At 44.0% G+C, this 23,505-nt stretch overlaps 2 protein-coding genes across 5 annotated transcripts in view; one reads left to right on the top strand and one right to left on the bottom strand.

Moving 5' to 3' along the window:
• Window positions 1-8,015: 8,015 nt before the first annotated feature.
• On the bottom strand, window positions 8,016-22,868 carry HSPD1 (heat shock protein family D (Hsp60) member 1). 3 transcript variants are annotated; one of them, XM_033230756.1, is made up of 12 exons: window positions 22,725-22,868; window positions 21,250-21,425; window positions 19,722-19,974; window positions 17,252-17,334; window positions 16,620-16,715; window positions 15,802-15,895; window positions 14,970-15,138; window positions 11,605-11,704; window positions 10,455-10,700; window positions 9,775-9,949; window positions 9,314-9,492; window positions 8,016-8,640 (listed from the first exon to the last, which is right to left on the bottom strand). In XM_033230756.1, the coding sequence occupies exons 2-12, from the start codon at window positions 21,421-21,423 to the stop codon at window positions 8,488-8,490; spliced, it is 1,722 nt and encodes a 573-aa protein (XP_033086647.1). In that variant the 5' UTR covers window positions 21,424-21,425; window positions 22,725-22,868; the 3' UTR covers window positions 8,016-8,487. The 3 variants fall into 3 exon arrangements, with proteins under 3 accessions (XP_033086647.1, XP_033086646.1, XP_033086645.1); XM_033230755.1 differs by lacking the exon at window positions 22,725-22,868 and adding an exon at window positions 22,564-22,702; XM_033230754.1 differs by lacking the exon at window positions 22,725-22,868 and adding an exon at window positions 22,347-22,607.
• The window catches only part of LOC117094682 (10 kDa heat shock protein, mitochondrial), a 57,725-nt gene continuing 56,783 nt past the window's right edge, over window positions 22,564-23,505 (top strand). Inside the window, exon 1 of one of the 2 annotated variants that reach the window (XM_033230760.1) lies at window positions 22,564-23,006. In XM_033230760.1, coding sequence (XP_033086651.1) covers window positions 23,004-23,006 — 3 coding nt within the window. In that variant the 5' untranslated portion in view covers window positions 22,564-23,003. The remainder of the gene's footprint in view (window positions 23,007-23,505) is intronic. The other variant, XM_033230761.1, reaches the window with a different exon arrangement.

The raw sequence follows: 23,505 nt of genomic DNA, 5'->3' as shown, positions 1-23,505 counted from the left end.
ATACCCAACCACCCAATAAGACCCAGACAGCCCCCGTCGGAGGTTATTTCTGGTGTAACAAAACCCTCTTCAAGTTCCTTAACCACACATCTATCAGCCAATCCCTCTGCGTTCCCATGTCCCTAGTACCTAGTTTAACCCTATACAGCAAAGCAGAATTAGCTGAACTCACTTTACAATTTAACTCTCCTCCTAATAATCTCCAGAAACGGGCCGTCTTTCTTCTCTTAGTCATCGGGATTTCTCTAGCCTCCTCCTTAGTGGTGTCAGGGCTTGGAACTGGGGCACTTGCCCACTCGGTACAATCTACTCGATCTCTAACTGCCCAGATCCAAGAAGCTATAGAGCGTCGGCTGAAAGTCTAGCCTCTTTACAATGTCAAATCACTTCAGTGGCTCAGGTGGCAGCACAAAACAGAAGAGCACTAGATCTTCCCACAGCAGAGAAAGGAGGAACATGTCTTTTCTTAGGAGAAGAATGTTGCTATTACATAAACGAATCAGGTCTAGTTGACACTAATATCCAAACCCTAAACCGGATTAAAACAGAACTAAAGAACTACAACACTCCCTTAACCCCAGGTCCACCTATATGGTTATTACCGGTAATGCAACAGATGCTCCCATTCCTCATCCCTATACTAATTCTCTGTCTTATCCTATGTTTTGCCCCCATTTTAATCAAATTTCTCTCAGCCAAAGTTCAAGAGATCACCCGTGTCGCCTTCAACCAGATGCTCCTACATCCCTGCATCCAGGTGCCAACCATAGACCCTCATGACAACGTCCCCTGACAGCAGGAAGCAGCCAGACAGACAACGACGCCCCCAATCATCATAATCAATAAAAGGTTGGACTGTCTGGACGGAGGGAGAGGGAAACAAAGAACAAAGGTGACTAAGATGGCGTATTCCGGGTTCTTCATCACCAACTTTCCCACGCCCAGGAAAGGCAGAGGTCAACTGCGCAGGCGCAGCATGACGTCCAACCGAGGAAACCGAAACCTACCTGGCTGTGCCCACCACATGGCCCTCAACCCGCCTGCATCCCGCCTACCACCCTCCCACTCCCAGGCCCAAGACATAAAAGCCGCTCCCGGCAGGCGCGCAGTGCGAACTTCCTCGGTCCCTCCTCATATGCGGACCTAGGAACCTCACCTGAGAACGCCTGAGTGACTTCCTCGGCCTCCGCCGCCGGAGACCGGTGAACTTCGCTTCCTCTTTCTTTACATTGGCTACGTAATAAAGTTTCCTTTTTATCTTGCCTACTTGCCTTTTCTCTGGCGCCGGCTCTGGTGGTCGCATAAGGCAAATCATACAACTCTTGTTATTTATGGTATATTGACCTGATTTGTCTATTAACATATCTGTGTTTCATAAGTAGAGACTATTTACAAGACAAAATGCTGAAAATTATATAGAAAGTTATGTCTGTCTCATGAATTTAATATTCATGAGTTCATCTCAAAAATTTAGTTTCCTGGAAAGTTCAATATTTCTGGAGAATTTGGATAACTTCTGCCCCCTGGGTTCAAGCGATTCTCCTGCCTCAGCCTCCTGACTAGCTTGGACTACAGGCACACACACCACCATGCCCCGCTAATTTTTGTATTTTTAGTAGAGATGGCATTTCACCATGTTGGCCAGGCTGGTCCCGAACTCCTGACCTCAAGTGATCTGTCCGCCTCAACCTCCCAAAGTGGTAGAATTACAGGCATTGGCCACTTCACCTGGCCATGACACTTACCAGTTTTATTTCACTCCTTCCTGTTTACACATAAACAAGAATATAATCCATGCTTTATCAGCAGACATGTATGTCAACACTCCTGTTTATTTTTTTTTTTTTAGACAGTTTCGCTCTTGTTGCCTAGGCTGGAGTGCAATGGCCTGATCTCGGCTCACGCAACCTCCGCCTCCCTGGTTCAAGTGATTCTCCTGCCTCAGCCTCCCGAGTAGCTGGGATTACAGGCATGCACCACCATGCCCTGCTAATTTTGTATTTTTAGTAGAGATGAGGGTTTCTCCATGTTGGTCAGGCTGGTCTCGACTGCCAATCTCAGGTGATCTGCCTGCCTTGGCCTCCCAAAGTGCTCGGATTATAGGCGTGAGCCACCGTGCCCAGCAACACTGCTGCTTATTAAAAGCATTCACCAGTTTATATTAGAACTTTTTCTATTCTTTATATTCATTTTCCTCTTTTAAGTATCATTATGAACACTGCTTTGTTCTAATTCTAAGTAACCATAATGATTTGTTATTGATACTTAAAAGGTACTAATTTTGCCCAGTAAACCCCTTGGGCAGGCTCTTCTTTTTTGGGGGGCGGGGGGCCAGAATCTCACTCTGTCGCCCAGGCTAGAGTGCAGTGGTGCGATCTCGGCTCACTGCAACCTCCATCCCCCCAGGTTCAAGCAATTCTCCTACCTCAGCCTCCTGTATAGCTGGGACTACAAGTGTGAGCCACCACACCCTGCTAATTTTTGTATTTTTAGTAGAGACAGCGTTTTGGCATATTGGTCAGGCTGGTCTCAAACTCTTGACCTCAGGTGACTGCAAAAAGCTGGGCGTGGTGGCTCACGTCTGTAATCCCAACACTTTGGGAGACCAAGGTGGGTGGATCACTTGAGGTCAGGAGTTCGAGACCAGCCTGGCCAACATGGTGAAACCCCGCCTCTACTAAAAATACAAAAATTAGCTGAGCATGGTGGCAGGAGCCTGTAGTCCCAGCTATTCTGGAGAATGAAGCCGAAGAATCGCTTGAACTAGGGAGGCAGAGGTTGCAGTGAGCCAAGATCAAGTCAGTGCACTCCAGCCTGGGCAACAGAGACTCTGTTTCAAAACAAAACAAAAAACAAAACAAAACCCAAAGTGAAGTAGAGGTTCCTCTTCAAAGAGACTTTCCTCCCCATCTAATTAAAAAGAAATACCAACTTCTCCTAGAAGCAGAATTTATTCAAACACCCATGCTAACATTCTTAAATATCTGCTAGCTGTAATAAAGAAATCAATATACTTCGTGTTCTTAGCTCCCACAATTTAGCCTAAATATTTGCCCTGGCATGCTTATACTGGTCCAAGCAAGCATTAGGTCATAGCCTGTTCCTTTTCCTTATTTGGAGGTGTTTTTTTTACCTTTCTCAGTGTCCTGCAAGTTACTTCCTCCTTCCTTTGTTCTCCTCTGCCTTTGCCTCTTGAAAATTTCTAAGTCACTAGCCAATCGGAACAAATACAGAATGTGAGGTCCAATTCCAGTGAATGGAAACCAGACACAGCAGTAGGGTGGACGCACCGGGTTATAAATGACCCTGGTCTCTTTTGTTCGGTGTACTCTTGTGGCAAAACTGCTGGGGTGTGTACCCTTTCTGCAGAAAGTAAAAATGGCCTTGCTGAGAAAATTAAATCTATGTTCAAGTGCTATTTCTTTATGGCACTGGGGAACAAGCATTTCTAACATCCACCAGCCTCAGCCTCCCAAAGTGCTGGGATTACAGGTGTGAGCCATGGCACCCAGCCGTGCTGGCTCTTCTGTCTTTAAAACTGCTCTGCGACTGGGCAAGGTGGCTCATGCCTGTAATCCCAGCATTTTGGGAGGCCGAGGCCGGTGAATCACTTGAGGTCAGGAATTCGAAACCAGCCTGACCAGTATGGCAAAACCGTCTCTACTAAAAATACAAAAATTAACCAGGCGTGGTGGCATGTGCCAGTAGTCCCAGCTACTCAGGAGCCTGAGGCAGGAGAATCGCTTGAATCCAGAAGGTGGAGATTGCAATGAGCCGAGATCGCCCCACTGCCTGCACTCCAGCCTGGGTGACAGAGTGAGACTCTGTTCAAAAAAAAAAAAAATGGCTCTGGGTGTTTTTGAAAGTATTCTCATTGCCAAGCAGGAACAGGGTGTTCCAGATCCATCCTAATTTTTTTCCTGCCTCAAGGCATGGACTCAACTGCTACTCAAGGAATCCTGTTTCCTTTCAGTGGAGTATTAAATATCTAGGTGCTGGAGATGTACATAAGAATTGTTGATGGACAGCCGGCAGCAGTGGTTCCCACCTGTAATCCCTGCACTTTCAGAAGCCGAGGTGGGTGGGTCATGAGGTCAGGAGTTCGAGATCACCCTGACCAACATGGTAAAACCCTATCTCTACTAAAAATATGAAAATTAGCCGGGCATGGTGGTGCACACCTGTAATCCCAGCTACTTAGGAGGCTGAGGCAGGAGAATTGCTTGAACCCGGGAGGCGGAGGTTGCAGTGAGCCGAGATTACACCACTGCACTCCAGCCTGGTGATAGGGTGAGACTCCATCTCCAAAAAAGAAAAGAATTACTGATGGGCACACGTGCTACTGTTGCTGCTACTACTATTAGACCATTTTTTGGTGACAAAGTCAAAGACTTCATTTAAGGTTACTAAATTCAAACTATTCAGACCAAGTATTTTCTTTTTTTTTTTTTTTTTGAGACGGAGTCTTGCTCTGCCTCCCAGGCTGGAGTGTAGTGGCTGGATCTCAGCTCACTGCAAGCTCCGCCTCCCGGGTTTACGCCGTTCTCCTGCCTCAGCCTCCCGAGTATCTGGGACTACAGGCGCCCGCCTCGTCACCCGGCTAGTTTTTTGTATTTTTAAGTAGAGACAGGGTTTCACCGTATTAGCCAGGATGGTCTCGATCTCCTGACCTCGTGATCCACCCGTCTCAGCCTCCCAAAGTACTGGGATTACAGACTTGAGCCACCGCGCCCGGCCCCAGACCAAGTATTTTCAGTATGACAAACTACACTGTGCTTTTCTTACTCCAACATTGACGGTCCACATTTAACTGAAAATCAGACTGGGTCAGGCGTGGTGCCTCACGCCTGTAATCCCAGCACTGGGTGGCTGAGGCAGGCAGATCACTTGAGGTCAGGAATTCAAGACCAGCCTGGCCAATGTGATAAAACCGTGTCTCCACTAAAAATACAAAAATACAATACTCCACTAAAAATATAAATACAAATTAGCCACCAACAGTGGTTGGGCATCTGTAACCCTGAGGCTGACGCACGAGAATCGCTTGAAACCAGGAGGTGGATGTTGCAGTGAGCCGAGATCATGCCATTGCACTCAGACTGGTCTGGGCAACAGAGTGACACCCTGTGTCCAAAAAAAAAAAAAAAAAAAAAAAATCAAACGAGCTATTTGTAAGAACCAGGAAGATATTCTTAGTCCTGTGCACTGAAACTTGCTTTTCACATTTTGGATTCTCCGAGACCTGAGTTTAGCTGGGGTTACCTCAGTTGCAGCAGAAACCTTCCATTTCCTCAACTCTTCCTGAAATAGCAAGACTTTATATAGCTATACTCCTTTTCCCTTGGTTATTCCTGTTTTTCTTTTTTTTTTTTCTTTTTTTTTTTTTTGAGAGGGAGTCTCACTCTGTCGCTGGGGCTGGAGTGCAGTGGCCGGATCTCAGCTCACTGCAAGCTCCGCCTCCCGGGTTCATGCCATTCTCCTGCCTCAGCCTCCCGAGTAGCTGGGACTACAGGCGCCCGCCACCTCGCCTGGCTGGTTTTTTGTACTTTTTAGTAGAGACGGGGTTTCACCGTGTTAGCCAGGATGGTCTCGATCTCCTGACCTCGTGATCCGCCCGTCTCGGCCTCCCAAAGTGCTGGGATTACAGGCTTGAGCCACTGCGCCCGGCCTTATTCCTGTTTTTCAAGCAGAACCAGGTAATTTCCATGGTTAGGGCTTAAATATTATATCACTGTTTGCTTCCTCCTTTCCTCCCCTTTTTCTTTCAGGCTTATACATTTGTTTTCCCAATAAACTCCTGCAAATTTTGACTTGAAAAGGCCCTCCTCCATTGTTCAAATAAATCCTGCACAATAAAGCAATTAAATTGTTTGCTTTCAGGCCATCCCACCGGGCTCTATTTTTCCTTCAGGTCAACATCTGACTGGGGCCTGGAGGTATTTTTTGTGGTTTCCCAAGGTACCATGAATGTCATGAGCATGTTTCCTCAGGGTATCTGATCTAGTAGTTCCTTTCTAGTCACTGGCATCTTTAACCTTGACCAAAGGATGCTTTAAGTAACCATCTCAATCCTTGATACTCCTGCTCCTCTAGCATATCTTCAGAATTTCTGCAATCACTTTATAGGTAAATTTACATTTTTCACAATTAGATGCAATTTCTAGTGGATGTTTGGGAGGTGGGGGATGGATTAAAGTCCCTTTGATCTCTAACTTGTCATGAATCTAGCTGGTTTGAGTGCACTTATTGACTAAATCTGTTTTCAGTTTTGAAAAACGATATGGCTGGGTGTGGGGGCTCACACCTGTAATCCCAGCACTTTGGGAGGCTGAGGTGGGTAGATCACCTGAAGTCAGAAGTTAACCCCATCTCTACTAAAAATACAAAAAATTAACTGGGCATGGTGGCAGGCACCTGTACTCCCAGCTACTTGGGAGGCTGAGGCAGGAGAATCGCTTGGACCCGGGAGGCAGAGGTTGCAGTGAGCCGAGATTGCACCACTGCACTCCAGCCAGCCTTGGCGAGAGCGAGACTCCATCTCAAAAAAAAAAAGGAAAAATAAAAAAGACAAACGGCAATAGAAAGGACATAGAACTTAGGAGTTCAGGTTTGTAGTCTAGTTCTGGTTTCATCAGTGTGAGCTTGGGTGCTTTCCTCCTCAAATAAGCTAAGAAAGGAAAAGGGAATTTCCCAGTTCCTCTGGCTGCAGCTTTCAGGTTTCTTGCAACAATAAACTAGACCCTGCTTAGCGTGTTCTTAGATTGAGAACTTAAGTGTTTAAATAAAAAACTGGTTCTAATTTGATCTCTGCTTACTGTAACCTCCGCCCCCTGGGTTCAAGCGATTCTCCTGCCTCAGCCTCCCAAGTAGCTGGAATTATAGGCACCTGCCACTGCACCTGGCTAATTTTTGTTTTTAGTAGAGATGGGTTTTACCATCTTAGCGGGCTGACCTCGTGATCTACTTGCCTCCCTAAGTACTGGGCCCTCAGCCTCCCTAAGTACTGAGATTACAAGTATGAGCCACGGCGCCCAGCTGGCAGTTAGACTTTCAGAGTCTCAGTTTATATTAATGTAGCTCCCAAACCTAACATTGAGGGTTAAAATTACCTATCCTGATGTCTAATGCATAGCAAACACTTGGTTCATTTTTCCTCCCTGTTAATCTCTAGAGTCTCCTGTCACTCTCCCTGCTCTAATACGAACTAAGTCCCGGTGTTTCTTATTCTTTACTGGTCTTCTAATAAACTAGTTGGACTCTTAAGATGTAAATTATCTCCCTAGATATCTTTTACTCAAGTTTGCTTGCTTGCCACTTTTATAGCCCACACTACATTCTAGACAAGATTTCCTCAGTTAACATGCCTTTTTTCAGTCCCCTCTCATTTGCTGACCAATTCTGCCTTTTAAAATTTCTGTGGGTACATAGCAGATGTATTTATTTATGGGGAACAAGAGATGTTCTGATGTAGGCATGCAATGTGAAATAACTGTATCATGGAGAAAGGGGTATTAGCCCCTCAAGCATTTATCCTTTGTTACAATCCAATTACATTATTTTATTTTTGAATATACAATTGACTATAGTCACCCTGATGTGCTATCAAATATCTTTTTTTTGTACCCCAATCAAATTACCAAAGCCAAAGCTATTCTAGGTATAGGATTTCAAGTGACTCTTTCATGTGGTGATGGACTTTATTTTTCCCCTGTACTTCTGTCCAAGGTAAGGACAGCAGAAACATTTGCCTCAATGACTTGCTTGCAGCAGCAGCCCAAAGGCCACACTGAGGTGGAGTTCCTTCCAACCTTCCCCTTCCCCTTGCACAGGTGAAAATAGAAACTGTCTTTCCCCATTATCAATGGAATAATGTAGTAGTTCAGTCTGCAACAAAGAGAAACATGAAATATCATGAAAATATCATAGGTAGGATGTTTTACACACATGCCAGTCTGCCCCTTCAACTGGCTTTCATTTTTCAGTATCTTCTAATCATGGAAAGGCTAACACAATTATTAACTTCAAACAAATTTTTATTACACAAAGGTTGTCACATAATTGGATATTTCTCTACTTTGTACACAATTATTCTCTCTTCCCACAGAAAGGCTGCTTAACTTCTCATCTGGTGGTGGCAAGCACTAAAATCCTGATTTTAACAGAATAGTAGTAAAAATGCCTCAGTGATTTAAGTTGAAAGCAGTACATTGGTACATGGCTCTTGTACCCATTATCAGGAATGTACAAATGTTTTTTATTCAAAAATACAAAATAAATTATCTGTAGCCATGGACAATGACAGCAGTAAACCACTATATATTTTGTCAACTGAAACCAGCAACTGATGGTTATAATGATTTCTTAAACATCAGCCAGCCTTTTCTTCATTTTCTCCAACTGACTTCTCTGAAGTTATTGGTGAGGAACACTGCCTTTGACTTCCTGTCACAGTTTATTAACAAAGGTCAAGCACTACTATTCTAGGAGTTACAACATGCTGCCTCCCATACCACATCCCATTCCACCCACTGCACTCATTCCAGGGTCCTTCTCTTCTTTAGGAATTTCTGTGACAACAACTTCTGCTGTAGTTAACAGAGAGGCCACACCAGCAGCATCCAATAAAGCAGTTCTCACAACCTAGAAAAAAATTTAATTAAACATTAGTTTTCCCTTAGTAAAATATGAGCAAGACTTACTGAAAATTTCTGTCTAGGCGTGGTGGCTCACCCCTGTAAATCCCAGCACTTTGGGAGGCCGAGGTAGGTAGATGAGGTTAGGAGTTCAAGACCAGCCTGGCCAACATGGTAAGACCCCATCTCTACTAAAAATACAAAAATTAGCCAGGCATGGTGGTGCATGCCTGTAATCCCAGCTACTCAGGAGGCTGAGACAAGAGAATCGCTTGAACCCAGGAGGTGGAGGTTGCCGTGAGCCGAGATCGTGCCATTGCACTCCAGCCTGGGCAACAAGAACAAAACTCTGTCTCAAAAATGAAACAAAACCCTGTTCTGGGTATCTTGGAAAGTATTCTTACTGTCAGGCAGGAACAGGGTGTTCCAGATCCATCCTCATTTTTTCTGCCTCCAGGCGTGGACTCAACTGCTACTCAAGGAATCCCCCTTCCTTTCAGTGGAGTATTAAATATCTAGGTGCTGGAGATGTACATGAGGCTTGTTGATGGGCACAAGTGCTACTGCTGTTGCTACTGCTATTAGATTATTTTTCTGGTGACAAAATCAAAGATTTGGGATGTGGGGATATTAACGAAATGAACAACAAAAAAATTTTTAGAAAGTGTTCAACTATTTACCTTTGTTGGGTCAATAATTCCTTTGTCCACCATATTCACAAAATCTCCAGCCATAGCATCATAACCAACTTCTGAGGAACTTTGCATAATTTTCTCAACTATCAAAGATCCTTCAACACCTGCATTCTTAGCAATGGTCATTGCTGGAATTTTGAGTGTTCTTTTAATAATTTCTATACCTACAAAGAAATTTCAGCAAAATTTTAATACTTTCATTTGTAAATATTATAACACATTTATAATTTGCGAGGATATGGATGTAGGGAAATCCCAATCCTACTACAGCTCAAATAATTCCTCTGAAAAAGATGTGATGCATGTTTAGCTCTGACATTAGCACTATTCTACTTCTGTTATTCAGGAAATGGATTTGCTATTCCATTTAGGGGACTGCAACATTATTATCCTAACAGAAAACACTAAAATCAGGCCACAAACTCATTTAAAAGGTAACTTTTTACCAATTTTTTGATCTTCATTAGCTGGAGTCAATGAGTCCAAGGCTGGAATGCATCGAAGCAGGGCACAACCCCCTCCCAAAACAATGCCTTCTTCAACAGCAGCTCTTGTAGCATTAAGGGCATCTGTAACTCTGTCTTTCTTTTCATTCACTTCAACATCACTTGTCCCACCAACCTAAAGATGAAAGAATTCCAGTTAGTATGGCCTCTTCATTCAAGATGCTAATTGCCAAGTCATTTAAAAGCAGTTTACTTAAAAAGCAATCCTGGGGTGGGCATGGTAGCTCACACCTGTAATCCTAGCACTTTGGGAGGCTGACGTGAGTGGATCACTTGAGGTCAGGAGTTTGAGACCAGCCTGGCCAACATGGTGAAACCCTCTCTCCACTAAAAATACAAAATTAGCTAGGCATGGTGGCGAGTGCCTGTAATCCCAGCTACTCAGGAGGCTGAGGCAGGAGGTTTGCTTGAACCCAGGAGGCAGAGGTTGCAGCGAGCCAAGATTGCACCACTGCATCCCAGCCTAGGTGACGGAGGGCTTAAAACAAAACAAAATTCCACTATTAAGTTAATTCCTCAAATACTTATTTAGTTCCATGGTACTACTGGGGAATACTACAGAAGCACAATCATTCTTGGACTCAGAACCCAAGAAACTTATTCGTAATAATGAATCTTACCTTCAGCACAGCTACTCCATCGGAAAGTTTTGCCAGCCGTTCATTCAGTTTTTCCTTTTCATATTCACTAGTTGTGACATCTAACTGCTCAATGATTTCTTGAATACGTTTTTCAATTTTAGCCTTGTCACCTTTTCCTTTTAAGAGCATGGCATCGTCTTTGGTCACAATGACCTCTCCAACTTTCCCTAAGTCATGAGGCTGAACGTCTTCAACATTTAGGGTCAACCCCTCTTCTCCAAACACCTACAAAATGAGTTAAATGTAAACCAGCTGTTACAGTTTCTACCATTATACCAAGTTTATTAATATACCATGCAAGAGAATCATCTTGAAATACTTTCTTTGAAATGAGAGCCTGTAAGATCACTGTTAGTCCAGAATAAGACTTGAGTATAGTCTCCCATTGCATTTCCAACTTCTCAATTCTCACAACTCTGGTAATTATTATTAGCCTTACTTGAGAAAAAAACATCCAAGGTCACACTTACTGGTAGAGCCAGGACAAGACCATAGGCCTTGACTCTCAAGTCCTACATCACTTGTAGCACACACTTCTATCTTTCAAAACTGAAAACAGATCCCAGGACTTTGGGAGGCACAGGCAGGCATATTGCTTGAGTCCAGGAGTTTGAGAAGCCTAGGCAACATAGTGAGACCCACCACTACTAAAAGTAAAAAAATTAGCTGGGCATGGTACTGCACCTGTAGTCCCAGCTACTTGGGAGGCTGAGACAGGAGGAATGCTTGAACCTGGGAGGCGCAGGTTGCAGTGAGCCAAGATTGTGCCACTGCATTCCAGCCTGGGTGACAGATCAAGACATCCTGTCTCAAAAAAAAAAAAAAAAAAAAAGGAAACTCCACAGATTTAGTCAATAAGAACAGTCAAGACACCCTGTCTCCAAAAAAAAAAAAAAACCAGGAAACCCCTTATTCAGTCAATAAGATTTAGTGAATATAGAATAGTCAAAAGCCCATTGTTAGGCCAGACTCGTGGCTAATTAAAGGGAATTTAATCCAACCCCTACCTTCCAAAGAGCCAACAGAAACAGATAGCTGTAGTATCTAATTGTGAAAAATGCTAAACTATCTATAAATTTCAGACAAGTATAAACATTCAGCAAACCATTATCACATTTATTTTACTTACTGCACCACCAGTAGCAATAGCCATATCTTTAAGCTGGTTCTTTCTATTGTCACCAAATCCTGGAGCCTTGACTGCCACAACCTGAAGACCAACCTTTAGCCTGTTAAGAATAGTTGACAGTAAGGTTTAAATGAAATAAAAATGCCTCTGTTTAAATTCCCCTCAAGCTCTGTTACTACTTAGATTACTTAAGACTCCCTATGTAATCTGGTTTGTTTTTTGTTTTTTGTTTTTTTTTTTTGGTTCCTAGCAATTTTTGATCAAATTAAGACAGGAAAGATGTGAGACAGTTAAGGCTATTTTCTATTAATCTATACTTGTTCATATCTGTTTACCTTCTTAATAAACTGTTGGCCTGGCCGGACGTGGTGGCTCATGAGGTCAGGAGTTCAAGACCAGCCTGGCCAAGATGGTGAAACCCTGTCTCTACTAAAAATACAAACATCAGCCAAATGTGGTAGCAGGAACCTGTAATCCCCACTACTCGGGAGGCTGAGCAGCAAAAGTCACATCACAATAAGTTATAGGATACAGTGATAACTATTATGAATGGTAGAAAAATAATTACTAAATGTTACATTTGAGGGTCATTTAATAAACATCTACTCCATATATTGTATTAATGCTGAGTTTTGAATGAGCAATGTTCTGCATTCACTTCTTTTATAAATGTTATACAAAAAGCTGACAGTATTGTTAAGCTCACCTGAAATTTTTACCAGGTAAATGAATACTTAGAATGTGCAATCAAATGTCCATTTGAGAACAGATTGTGAAACAGAAGGAATGTTCAAACTTCAAGACAGCTGGTCTATTTTATTAAGGACCCAAATAAAAATCAGAGGAATAAGCTATATGCTATGTAAACTGGATATCCCACTTTTCAACTAGCAGTTAAATGGCCTAATGAAAACTCTGTAGACTTGTTTTTTTCTGGCCTCAAGTCTTCAAATCTTTTTTTTTTTTTTTTTTTTTTGAGACGGAGTCTTGCTCTGTCACCCAGGCTGGAGTGCAGTGGCCAGATTTCAGCTCACTGCAAGCTCCGCCTCCCGGGTTTACACCATTCTCCTGCCTCAGCCTCAGCCGCCCGAGTAGCTGGGACTACAGGCGCCACCACCTCGCCTGGCTAGTTTTTTGTATTTTTTAGTAGAGACGGGGTTTCACTGTGTTAGCCAGGATGGTCTCGATCTCCTGACCTCGTGATCCGCCCGTCTCGGCCTCCCAAAGTGCTGGGATTACAGGCTTGAGCCACTGCGCCCGGCCCTTTTTTTTTTTTTTTTAAGACAGAGTCTTGCTCTGTCGCCCAGGCTGGAGTGCAGTGGTGAGATCTCGGCTCACTGCAAGTTCTGCCTCCCAGGTTTACGCCATTCTCCTGCCTCAGCCTCCTGAGTAGCTGAGACTACAGGTGCCTGCCACCACGCCCGGCTAATTTTTTTTTGTATTTTTACTAGAGATGGGATTTCACCATGTTAGCCAGGATGGTCTCCAACTCCTGACCTCGTGATCCACCTGCCTCAGCCTCCCAAAGTGCTGGGATTGCAGGCATGAATCACCGCTCCTGGCCAAGTCTTTTCGTAATCCCTCCAAAAAAGCAAATCCAAGCTAAGAATAAACATTCCAGGGTAAGGCAGCTCATTAGAGCTTTTGGGTCAGATCAACACATGTAATGTCTAAAACATACCTCCTAATCTGTGCATTTCTACTATAATGAAATGGAAAGAAAAGTCTTGCTTCTGACATACTTCAATTCTCAGATAAGGAAGAACAAACATTTTAATAATGCCCTTAGATTGCAGCATGAACATTATCTGTCTTAAAGTTTAATAGTAAACTATAGCATAAAATGTAGATTTAAATAAGTGAATAGACCCCACCTTATTTTAGATTGGGTGCTATTTTCTCTACTTCAGACTATTTAGTAAACATTTAACAACAGATTATATAAAATACTTGATCACAGCCAAGGGTAATGGCTCATGCCTGTAATCCCAGCACTTTGGGAGGCTGCGACGGGAGAATCATTTAAGATTCACCAACAGTTTAAGACTAGCCTAGGCAACATATTGAGACCTCATCTCTACAAAAAAATTAAAAGATCAGCCAAGTGTGCTTGTGCAAGTGTGTAGTCCCAGTTACTTGGGAGGCTGAGGCAGGAGGACTGCTTGACACCAAGAGTTCAAGGCTTCAGTGAGCTATGATCATGCCACAGCAGCCCAGCCTGGGTGACAGAGTCTGTCTCTCAAAATAAATAAAAAATATTCGATGGTGAAATACCCTTACATCTCAGTTATTTATTTAGAGACAGAGTCTTACTTTGTTGCCCAGGCTGGAGTGCAGTAGCACAATCTCGGAACACTGCAACTTCCGCCTCCCGGATTCAAGCGATTCTCCTGCCTCAGCCTCTTGAGTAGCCGGGATTACAGGCGTGCACCACCAAGCTCTGCTAATTTTTATATTTTTAGAACTCCTGATCTCAGGTGATCCACCTGCCTGTGCCTCCCCAAGTGCTGGGATTATAGATGTGAGCCACTGTGCCTGGCCCATTTGAGTTATTTGGAATGTTAGTTGTTTACTTCCCTGTTCTATGCAAAATAATATTTTGAAAATATACATATTTTTAACCAGAAAAACCTTAAAAAAAAAAAAAAAAGAAAAGATTCACACTTGAACCCAGGAGGCTTGAGCCAAGATTGAGCCACTGCACTCCAGCCTGGGAGGCAGACTGAGACTGTCTCCAAAAAAAAAAAAAAAAATTACAAGCTGGGCGCAGTGGCTCACACCTGTAATCCCCAGCACTTTGGAAGGCTAAGGCGGGCAGATTACAGGTCAGGAGTTTGAGACCAGCCTGGCCAATATGGTGAAACCCCGTTTCTACTAAAAATACAAAAATTGGTCACGTGTGGTGGCACATGCCTGTAGTCCCAGCTGCTCGGGAGGCTGAGGCAGAAGAATTGCTTGAACCCAGGAGATGGAGATTGTAGTGAGCCAAGATTATGCCACTATGCTCCAGCCTGGGCCATGGAGTGAGACTCCATCTCAAAAAAAAAAAAAAAAAAAAAATACAAGATCCAGTCATGTACCTTCAAAACAACTGTAAACACTTGCAAAATATAGAAAGGTACCAATGTGCTAAATTAGTCTGTTCTACGAGACAGTTGAGCAAAATAGTAAAGAATTTGGGGTCCCTTTCAAAAACAGAACCATAAGGATACATAGAGCACACCTGATTTACACAATGACAATTCTAGATACAAACCCAACTGGGTCAAATGTGGAGGTACACATGATGGAGACTACGAATAGAAATATAAATAATTCTGTCTTTGACCCAGAAATATAAATCATCAAATACCACTGCCTATTACCTATTCAAGACGAGTGTACTTAGAGCTTCTCCATCCACGTCTTCAGCGATTATGACCAAAGGCTTACGGTGAGCATTGGCAATTTCAAGAGCAGGTACAATGGACTGGACACTGGAAATTTTCTTTTCACTCAGCAGAACATAGGCATCCTGGAATTCACATTTCTGACCTGTAAAAATAATGAAGATTTCAAAAATATACAAAAAATAACTGCAATGTATTCAAGTGAAAAGCTAAACCAAGGTTCCAATACATTTTAAAATTGACCAGTGAGTTTGTTTTCCTCCTTCATGTCTCATATGCGTTAACTTTTGGAATATACACATTTATTTTTTAGAGTATGACACCAACTAATATCTATAGTTTGACACGCATTAGGAAAGTATATTTTAAACATTTCAGGAGGCCAAAGCAGGCAGATGACTTGAGGCCAGGCGTTCAAAACCAGCCTGGTCAACATGGCTAAACCTTGTCTCTATTAAAAATACAAAAATTGGCCACGCATGGTGCTTCATACCTGTAATCCCAGCACTTTGGGAGGCCAAGGCAGGTGGATCACCTGAGGTCAGGAGTTAAGAGACCAGCCTGGCCAGCTTAGTGAAACCCCATCTCTACTAAAACTACAAAAATCAGCTTGGCATGGTGGTGTGTGCCTGTAATCCCAGCTACTCAGGAGACTGAGGCAGGAGAATCACCTGAACCCAGGAGGCGGGGGTTGCAGTGAGCAATGCGCCACTGCATCTCGCCACTGCATTCCAGCCTGGGCAACAGAGAATGAGACTCTGTCTAAAATAACAAAAAAAAAATAATTCAGTTATTGATTTGTTCTTACCTTTTGATGTATTAATAAAGTATGGAGAAATATAGCCTCGATCAAATTTCATGCCTTCGATAATTTCTAATTCATCATTCAGTGTTTTTCCATCCTATGAAAAGTCAAAGAATTAGGTATATTGATTTGACTGAAAACAAAACATGGAATTACAGGCCAGATTAATAAAAACAGACCCCTCTGGCCATAAGAGATGTAGGGTGGAGTATGAAAAAGCCCAGGACATCCAATTGCACTTCTGCAAAAAATCCCAAAAAGTGCTTATTTGAATAATCATTTGGCCGGGCGCGGTGGCTCAAGCCTGTAATCCCAGCACTTTGGGAGGCCGAGACGGGCGGATCACGAGGTCAGGAGATCGAGACCATCCTGGCTAATACGGTGAAACCCTGTCTCTACTAAAAATACAAAAAACTAGCCGGGCGACGTGGCGGGCGCCTGTAGTCCCAGCTACTCGGGAGGCTGAGGCAGGAGAATGGCGTAAACCCGGGAGGCAGAGCTTGCAGTGAGCTGAGATCCGGCCACTGCACTCCAGCCTGGGTGACAGAGCGAAACTCCGTCTCAAAAAAAAAAAAAAAAAAAAAAGAATAATCATTTAAGTTAGGATGGATTCATTTCATGGAGCAAAGGCGAATTCACATAAAACACAGTAAGTACTTTGTTCTCTACATGTGCTGAGACTACATATGAAGGAATAAAAAAGCACAGTTTTTAAAACATAGAATTTTTCTATTTGGAAAATTCAGTTTTGATCATCAGATAACTCAAACTTTTGATCATCAGATAACTCAAACTATCTTTAAAAATACAAACACACTTGCCTTTACTGTGATGACACCCTTTCTTCCAACCTTTTTCATTGCATCAGAGATGATATTGCCAATTTCTTTGTCTCCATTTGCAGAAATCGTAGCAACCTGAAATAATCAAGTTACTCTTCAATAAAAGGTAAGACTGGTGTCCTTAGTCAGTTCCCTTACCTTTTCCTAGTAACTTCCAAATTGATACTTCCATTCATGGGAGAGAAGGGGAATTTACGTTATGATAGTTTTCATGAAACACTGGTTCTTTGCTCTTTTCCGATTCATTATTTGACTACATTGTTTTGAAGAATATGATATATAAAACTATTTTTGTGACAAAAAGTTTAAAAATACTGACTTCATTACAAACTGACAAAATTTATGCACCTTTGACAATGGCTAAGAACATTTTCACAAAATACAAATCCATTTTACAGCCATGTAGAACTAAAATGACAACCACATGCAGAACTAAATGACAACCATTATGGTCACTATTCTTTTCAAAAGTTTTAGCAGTAAGAAACAATGATTCTAATATTGATGATTGCATAGTATTATTATTCTGACATTGGTGTGATCAAGGGGAAAAAAAAGTACACATGCCATTAAATTTTTTTTAAAAAACATGTAACATGTTAAGTCCTTACCTGTGCAATTTCTTCAGGGGTGGTCACAGGTTTAGACTGCTTTTTAAGTTCAGCAATTACAGCATCAACAGCTAACATCACACCTAGTTCAACAATATATGTCATTACAATGTTTATTTCTCTCATGGCTTCTAAGTCAAGTAGAAATCTTGAGATTCGTGACAAATATTTTAATGCCTTAAATTTATTTTTATTGGGCCGGGCGCGGTGGCTCAAGCCTGTAATCCCAGCACTTTGGGAGGCCGAGATGGGCGGATCAGGAGGTCAGGAGATCGAGACCACCCTGGCTAACACGGTGAAACCCCGTCTCTACTAAAAAAAAATACAAAAAACTAGCCAGGCGAGGTGGCGGGGCCTGTAGTCCCAGCTACTCGGGAGGCTGAGGCAGGAGAATGGCTTAAATCCGGGAGGCGGAGCTTGCAGTGAGCTGAGATCTGGCCACTGCACTCCAGCCTGGGTGACAGAGCGAGACTCTGTCTCAAAAAAAACAACAACAACAACACAACAACAACAACAAAATTTATTTTTATTATTTTTTTTGAGACAGGGTCTTGTTCTGTTGCCCAGGCTGGAGTGCAAGTAGCACAGATCAGGCTCACTGAAGCCCTGACATCCTAGGCTCAAGGGAGCAGCTGAGACCACAGGCTCAAGCCACCGTGCTCAGCTCATTTTATTTTTGTAGACAAGGTCTCGCTATGTTGCCAAAGCTGGTCCTGAACTTCTGGGCTCAAGTGATCCTCCCACCTCAGCTTCCCATGTAGCTGGGACTACAGGCATGTACCTATGCTTGGCCTTTAGTGCCTTAATATTAAATTTACACACGGCTTCTGAGACAGTGCTTCCTAATAACACAGAGTTGCATGGCATGTACTTAGGTTCACACAGTAAATAAAATCTCACAATGCCAAAATTTTGAAAATAGGACTAAAACAAGGTAGATGTGTATAGTTTCAAGAGTCTCACACCGAACTCATCCTATGCAAATTATTCCTAACTCAATCATGCTGCCTGTTTTCAGTAGGGTCCCTGACACTTCTCATGTCCATTAGATGATGCAAAAAAGGACCAAAATGGTTAACACTCCCTTATTTTCAACAAGAAGTATAGTTCTTAAGTGATAGGAATCTGTTGTGACTATGCCTCTGCAGGTGTCAATTATCTGAAAACCCCTCAATTTAGTATGTATTATGAACTAACAAAATATTTTTGTTTTACATCACTCTTAACAGTCCTATTTTGCTCAACTGGGAACAGTGCTAGCTCTCTTGTTGTTTGAGAAATGTTACTTCAAAAAAAATCCAATGCAAGGTGTTGGGAAGTCCTCTTCATAACCTTAATTAATACTTGTTAGTGATTTACAGTAAAACTGCTTTTAGTGAAGTGTAGTCACGTGGTCCATAAACATCAAAATATATGAGGTAATGATACATTAGTATGCCAATTCTGACAAAAAATGATCAATAGCTCCCCCACCTTCACTCACAAGAGGGTTCCTGGTTTCAACCCTAACATACCCTGGATATACACAGTAATTCTGCTGATAGGAAAACCAAGCCTTAGCATACAGATAATAAATGACAAAGATGGAACTAGAATTTAAGTCTACACTGCCATGCAGTTCATGCTGAGGAGCAAATTTGTTAATTAAGTTGCATTCCAGTTACAAGCACTAACAAAACACAAACCAATAACATGGTGTGTGCTATTAAGAAAAAATACACTAATGGGCCGGGCACGGTGGCTCATGCTTGTAATCCCAGCACTTTGGGAGGCCGAGGCAGGCAGATCACGAGGTCAGGAGATCAAGACCATCCTGGCTAACACGGTGAAACCCCATCTCTACTAAAAAATACAGAAAATTAGCGGGGCATGGTGGTGGGCACCTGTAGTCCCAGCTACTCAGGAGGATGAGGCAGGAGAATGGCATGAACCTGGGAGGCGGAGCTTGCAATAAGTGTAGATCACGCCACAGTACTCCAGCCTGGGGGACAGAGCCAGACTCTGTCTCAAAAAAATAAAAAAAAAAATAAACTGAGGAAAACATTACTTTCTGACATTCTGAATGATCCAGTGTATTCAGTCTTACTTTCTACAAAACTAAACTAAAAATTAGCCAGGAATGGTGGTGAGTGCCTGTAGTAGTCCCAGCTACTTGGAGGCTGAAGCAGGATTGCTTGAGTCCAGGAGTCCCAGTGCAGTCCAGCCTGGGCTACAGAGCAAGACCCTGTCTCTAAAAACAAAAGAAACCAACTAAGTAAAACATCAAAATTACCTAACAGTACCTACCCACCATACAGCCAGGCATTCAATCACTACTTGCTAAAGGAAAACCCAGTTTAAGATTTCTCCAGGCCAAGAGGAATGAGAGAAGGATCAATTTCCTAGAGTAACACTCTCCTTAGCTCCAAGGAATCAATGCCTTAAAGCACACTGAAGTTTAGAACACTGTAGTGACAATAGACATTCCTACCTCTCCTGATTTCCACGGGATTAGCACCTTTGCTAATCTTCTCGAAGCCTTCCTTGGCTATAGAGCGTGCTAGTACAGTAGCAGTGGTAGTGCCATCCCCAGCCTCTTCATTTGTGTTATTGGCAACATCTTGAACAAGTTTAGCTCCAATGTTTTTATATTTATCCTTTAAGTCAATTGACTTTGCAACAGTCACACCATCTTTTGTTACTTTGGGACTTCCCCAGCTCTGCTCAATAATCACTGTTCTTCCCTAGAAGAAAAAAATGTAACAGGATCACACATACCCTAAGGATTACTTATATTTTACAAAATGAGCAGTCTTCATAATAAAGCAACTACTTCAACGTCTCAACATAAGTTGTGTCATTTTTATCAGTCTTGCAGCATGAATCTCAAGGGCAAGTTTATCGACATTCTTTGTCTACAGACAAAATGACCTGTTTCTCCTCCAAGAGCATAATTTTGAACTAAGTAATTTAGGAGATTAAAATACTAGGGAATAAAATTTGTCATCTTATAAAATGAACAAGAATACAAGACAAAGAATAAAACAATCTTCCTATCACTTATACTTAAGTTTTAGTTAGTGCCTGTTATCTTTTAAAGCAATATGACTTGTTTTAAAATTCGTTTAAAATATTAACCATCAAGGCAAGTAGTGTGCTCTTCCAGGTTCACTCAACATAAAACTTCAACCATGGCAGTTATTGGCCATCCTTTGGATTTGAACTAAAGCTGCTACTTTCTATTCGTGAGGTGTGCAAATGTTGTATTTTATGCAGTTGTTTGGATCACTTGACATCTGAACTGTCTTCAAACTGAAATGAAGCACCACTTGACTGCACACCACATTCAAAGCCCTCCTCAAAATATTACCCCTATTAAATGAGAGTTATTTTAAATATGCTTTGGAACAAGAGAACAGCAGAAAACCGATGGGTAAAACTAGCATCTTGGGGTGGAGGAGAGAATGGGAAGCTACTGTATAATGAGTACAAAGTTACAATTTTCCCATATAAAAAGTTTTGGAGATGGATGGTGGTGATGACTGCACAACATAAATGTAATTAACGTCCCCAAAGTGCACACTTAATGGTAATTTTATATTGTGTACGTTTTACCACAAAAAAAAAACAAAAAAAAATTTAGCACCTACAAGCACATACCTGAGGGATTATGGAAGATAAGTTAAACTCTTCTCTCTACACTTGGCATGAACTACTCGGAAAGGATCCAAATTTTAACTTAGGCAAGCAAAATTCTACCTCGAGTTTAAGAATCCATCTTGAGCTATGTTACTACCCGATTACATCACACATTGAACAAACTAGTTTTGAAAATCTGGCTGAAGCAGTTTAAGACCATGTCTAAGAAAAAAAAAGTTAACCAATACTTCAGAATTCTACATGTAAACTGAGTTCTCAAAAATGGATACGAAAGTACTGTTCAATAGTTCAGTGCGACTATTTGCGAGCAAAATGCTATTAATACTACTGTAATTATAATAAAATAAAAATACTGATACCTTTGGCCCCATTGTAACGGCCACAGCATCGGCTAAAAGGTCTACACCTTGAAGCATTAAGGCTCGGGCATCTGCACCAAATTTTACATCTTTGGCATAAGCCCGAGTGAGATGAGGAGCCAGTACCCTGGACACCGGTCTTATCTGGCGAAAGACTGTGGGTAACCGAAGCATTTCTGGGGATGGAAGCAAATAGATAATCAGTACTACCACCTGTGGTGCGCTGCAGCACAAACATGCGCACCTGTGCAACAGAGCAAGCAACGTGAGATGGTGAGTCTGGCTGACCTCCGCCAGCCACTACACCTGAATGACGGAAGGCGCCGCAGCTTCGGAACATCAGCCACTAGCGCAAGCTAAAGAGCCGCCCCGACGCCTGACCTATAGCACTAGCACAAAGCACGTGCAGCTCCTTCCCCACGGCCACCTATCCCTGCCGCCAAAAACGAGTTAATCTTTCACCGCGAAAACGGCCTTGTGGGTAGACCCACTCCAACTGTGGCCCCTGGGAAACCAAATCAGCCGGAGAGAGGCAAGTTACAAATCCCAGTGACCAGGGAAGTTAAAAGTATTCCTGACGGTGCAAAAAGCCGCTCAGCAAAGTATCTCCATGGATCCACCCAAGGCTACCGTATCAGAGCAGCCAGCAAGGCCGCGATGCTGGGGGCGGCGGCCCGGCCCACTCGGCGCGGGCCCACGTGTCCTTCTTTCTGAACGCCCCCAGCAAGGTCAAGAGTGAAGGCGCGGTATCCCAGCTGCCTGCGGGGGAAAACAGCGGTTCCCTCGCGTACACCACCCTCCCCGGTTCCCTGAAGTCGACCAGGCGCGGGTTGCACCAGCGGGCCTAAGTGGTTACAATCCCTCAAATTCAGTCCCCGTGAGTTGTCCCTCCTGCACCCAGCCGAGGTCCAGGATCCGCGTCGCACGTGATGGAACCCGCATGGACCCGGGAGGCCGGGACCCGTAGGCCTGGGCCTGCGGTGCGGTGCGGAACTCCATGTTGTCGTCGCCTGCATCCTCCAGCAGGACCGCAGAGGAGAAAGGCCCACTCGGGGGTCGCAGGCGCCGGGGGGAGGAGGCGCGGGAAGGCCGCATACCTGCGGGGCGGCGGCGGGGCGTACGCGCAGCGAGACAAGTCGTCGGCGGCGAGTGAGGGACAGAGTGCAGGGCGCACACGGCAATGAGCCCGTGTCCCCTCCCTCCGCCTCTCCCCCCGCCCCGCAGCACCGCGTGTGCAGGCAGTTCCCACCCCCTTCCCGTCACCTGGGTCCCTGCAATCTGCACACCCTACGAGCGAGCCCCGCCCCTCCCTACCCGCGCAGGGTGTGCTAGCGCGCTTAGCCCTCTCCGGCCAGCTTAGGCTAGTTCCCGGGCCGCGCTCAGTTCCAGAACTTTCCGGAAAGTGCCGCGCTCCCTACGGGTCAAGGGTAAAATCGCGTCATTTCCGGGAGGGGATGAAGGGGTAGTTCTTTCACCTCGGCTGGGCGCCTAGAAAAGCCTAGAAACAGTTCCTCTTTTCTTCCGCCTCCGAGTCTTCGCGTCAGCGGCCTGCGCAGGGCCCTTGGGGCGAATCGCGGTGCGCTTCGGGGCGACCGCCCTTCCTCGCGGGGAGGGGCGAGGGGGCTAGCGGCGGGGGTTGGGGCGAGCGCGCCTGCGCGCTGGGCGGTTTTTTCACGTGTCGCCAGGGCCGGACCGCGAGTCTCTCCTTGCGGCGCTACACAAGAGCAGAGTACGAGTCTGAGGCGGAGGGAGTCATGGTGAGTCCCGCGTGGCACCGAAGCCTGCAGGCCCGGGCCTGTCTGAGGCGTATGGGGATTACTGACGTCCCTCTTTTTGGGCTAGGCGGGAGGGATTGGTGGCCACTCAGTGACCAGCGCCTGCCGGCACCCTGGAGCGGCAAGGCCTGCCCGACCCTTTTCTCCTCCGGGGGCTCTGCACGCGCGTGTGCTGCGGGTGTGTAAGGCAGGAGGCGGGAACCTGGATGCAAGCGCAGCGTCCCACCTGCTCTCAGGGCCTTTGTGGATGTGTAATATCTTGGGTAAAAAGCATGGTGCCAGGCAAGGAGAGTGACCCAGCGTTTCCTGAAAATTTCTGGAAAACCCTGAAGAAGGAAAACATTTGACCTTGGAATAAACTAAGGTTGACCTTAAAGCTAGTCTGGTTGCTCACCGGAGGAGCGACAACGACCCCTAACAGATGTAAGGAATCGGGAATTAAACTTGGAATATTGGTTAGTACATTCAAATGCGTTTCCTT

Source organism: Trachypithecus francoisi, unplaced genomic scaffold, assembly GCF_009764315.1.
Source record: "Trachypithecus francoisi isolate TF-2019V2 unplaced genomic scaffold, Tfra_2.0 Lachesis_group13, whole genome shotgun sequence".
NCBI lineage: Eukaryota > Metazoa > Chordata > Mammalia > Primates > Cercopithecidae > Trachypithecus > Trachypithecus francoisi.
Note: the sequence above shows the minus strand (reverse complement) of the source record. Positions and strands in the feature narration are given on the sequence as shown.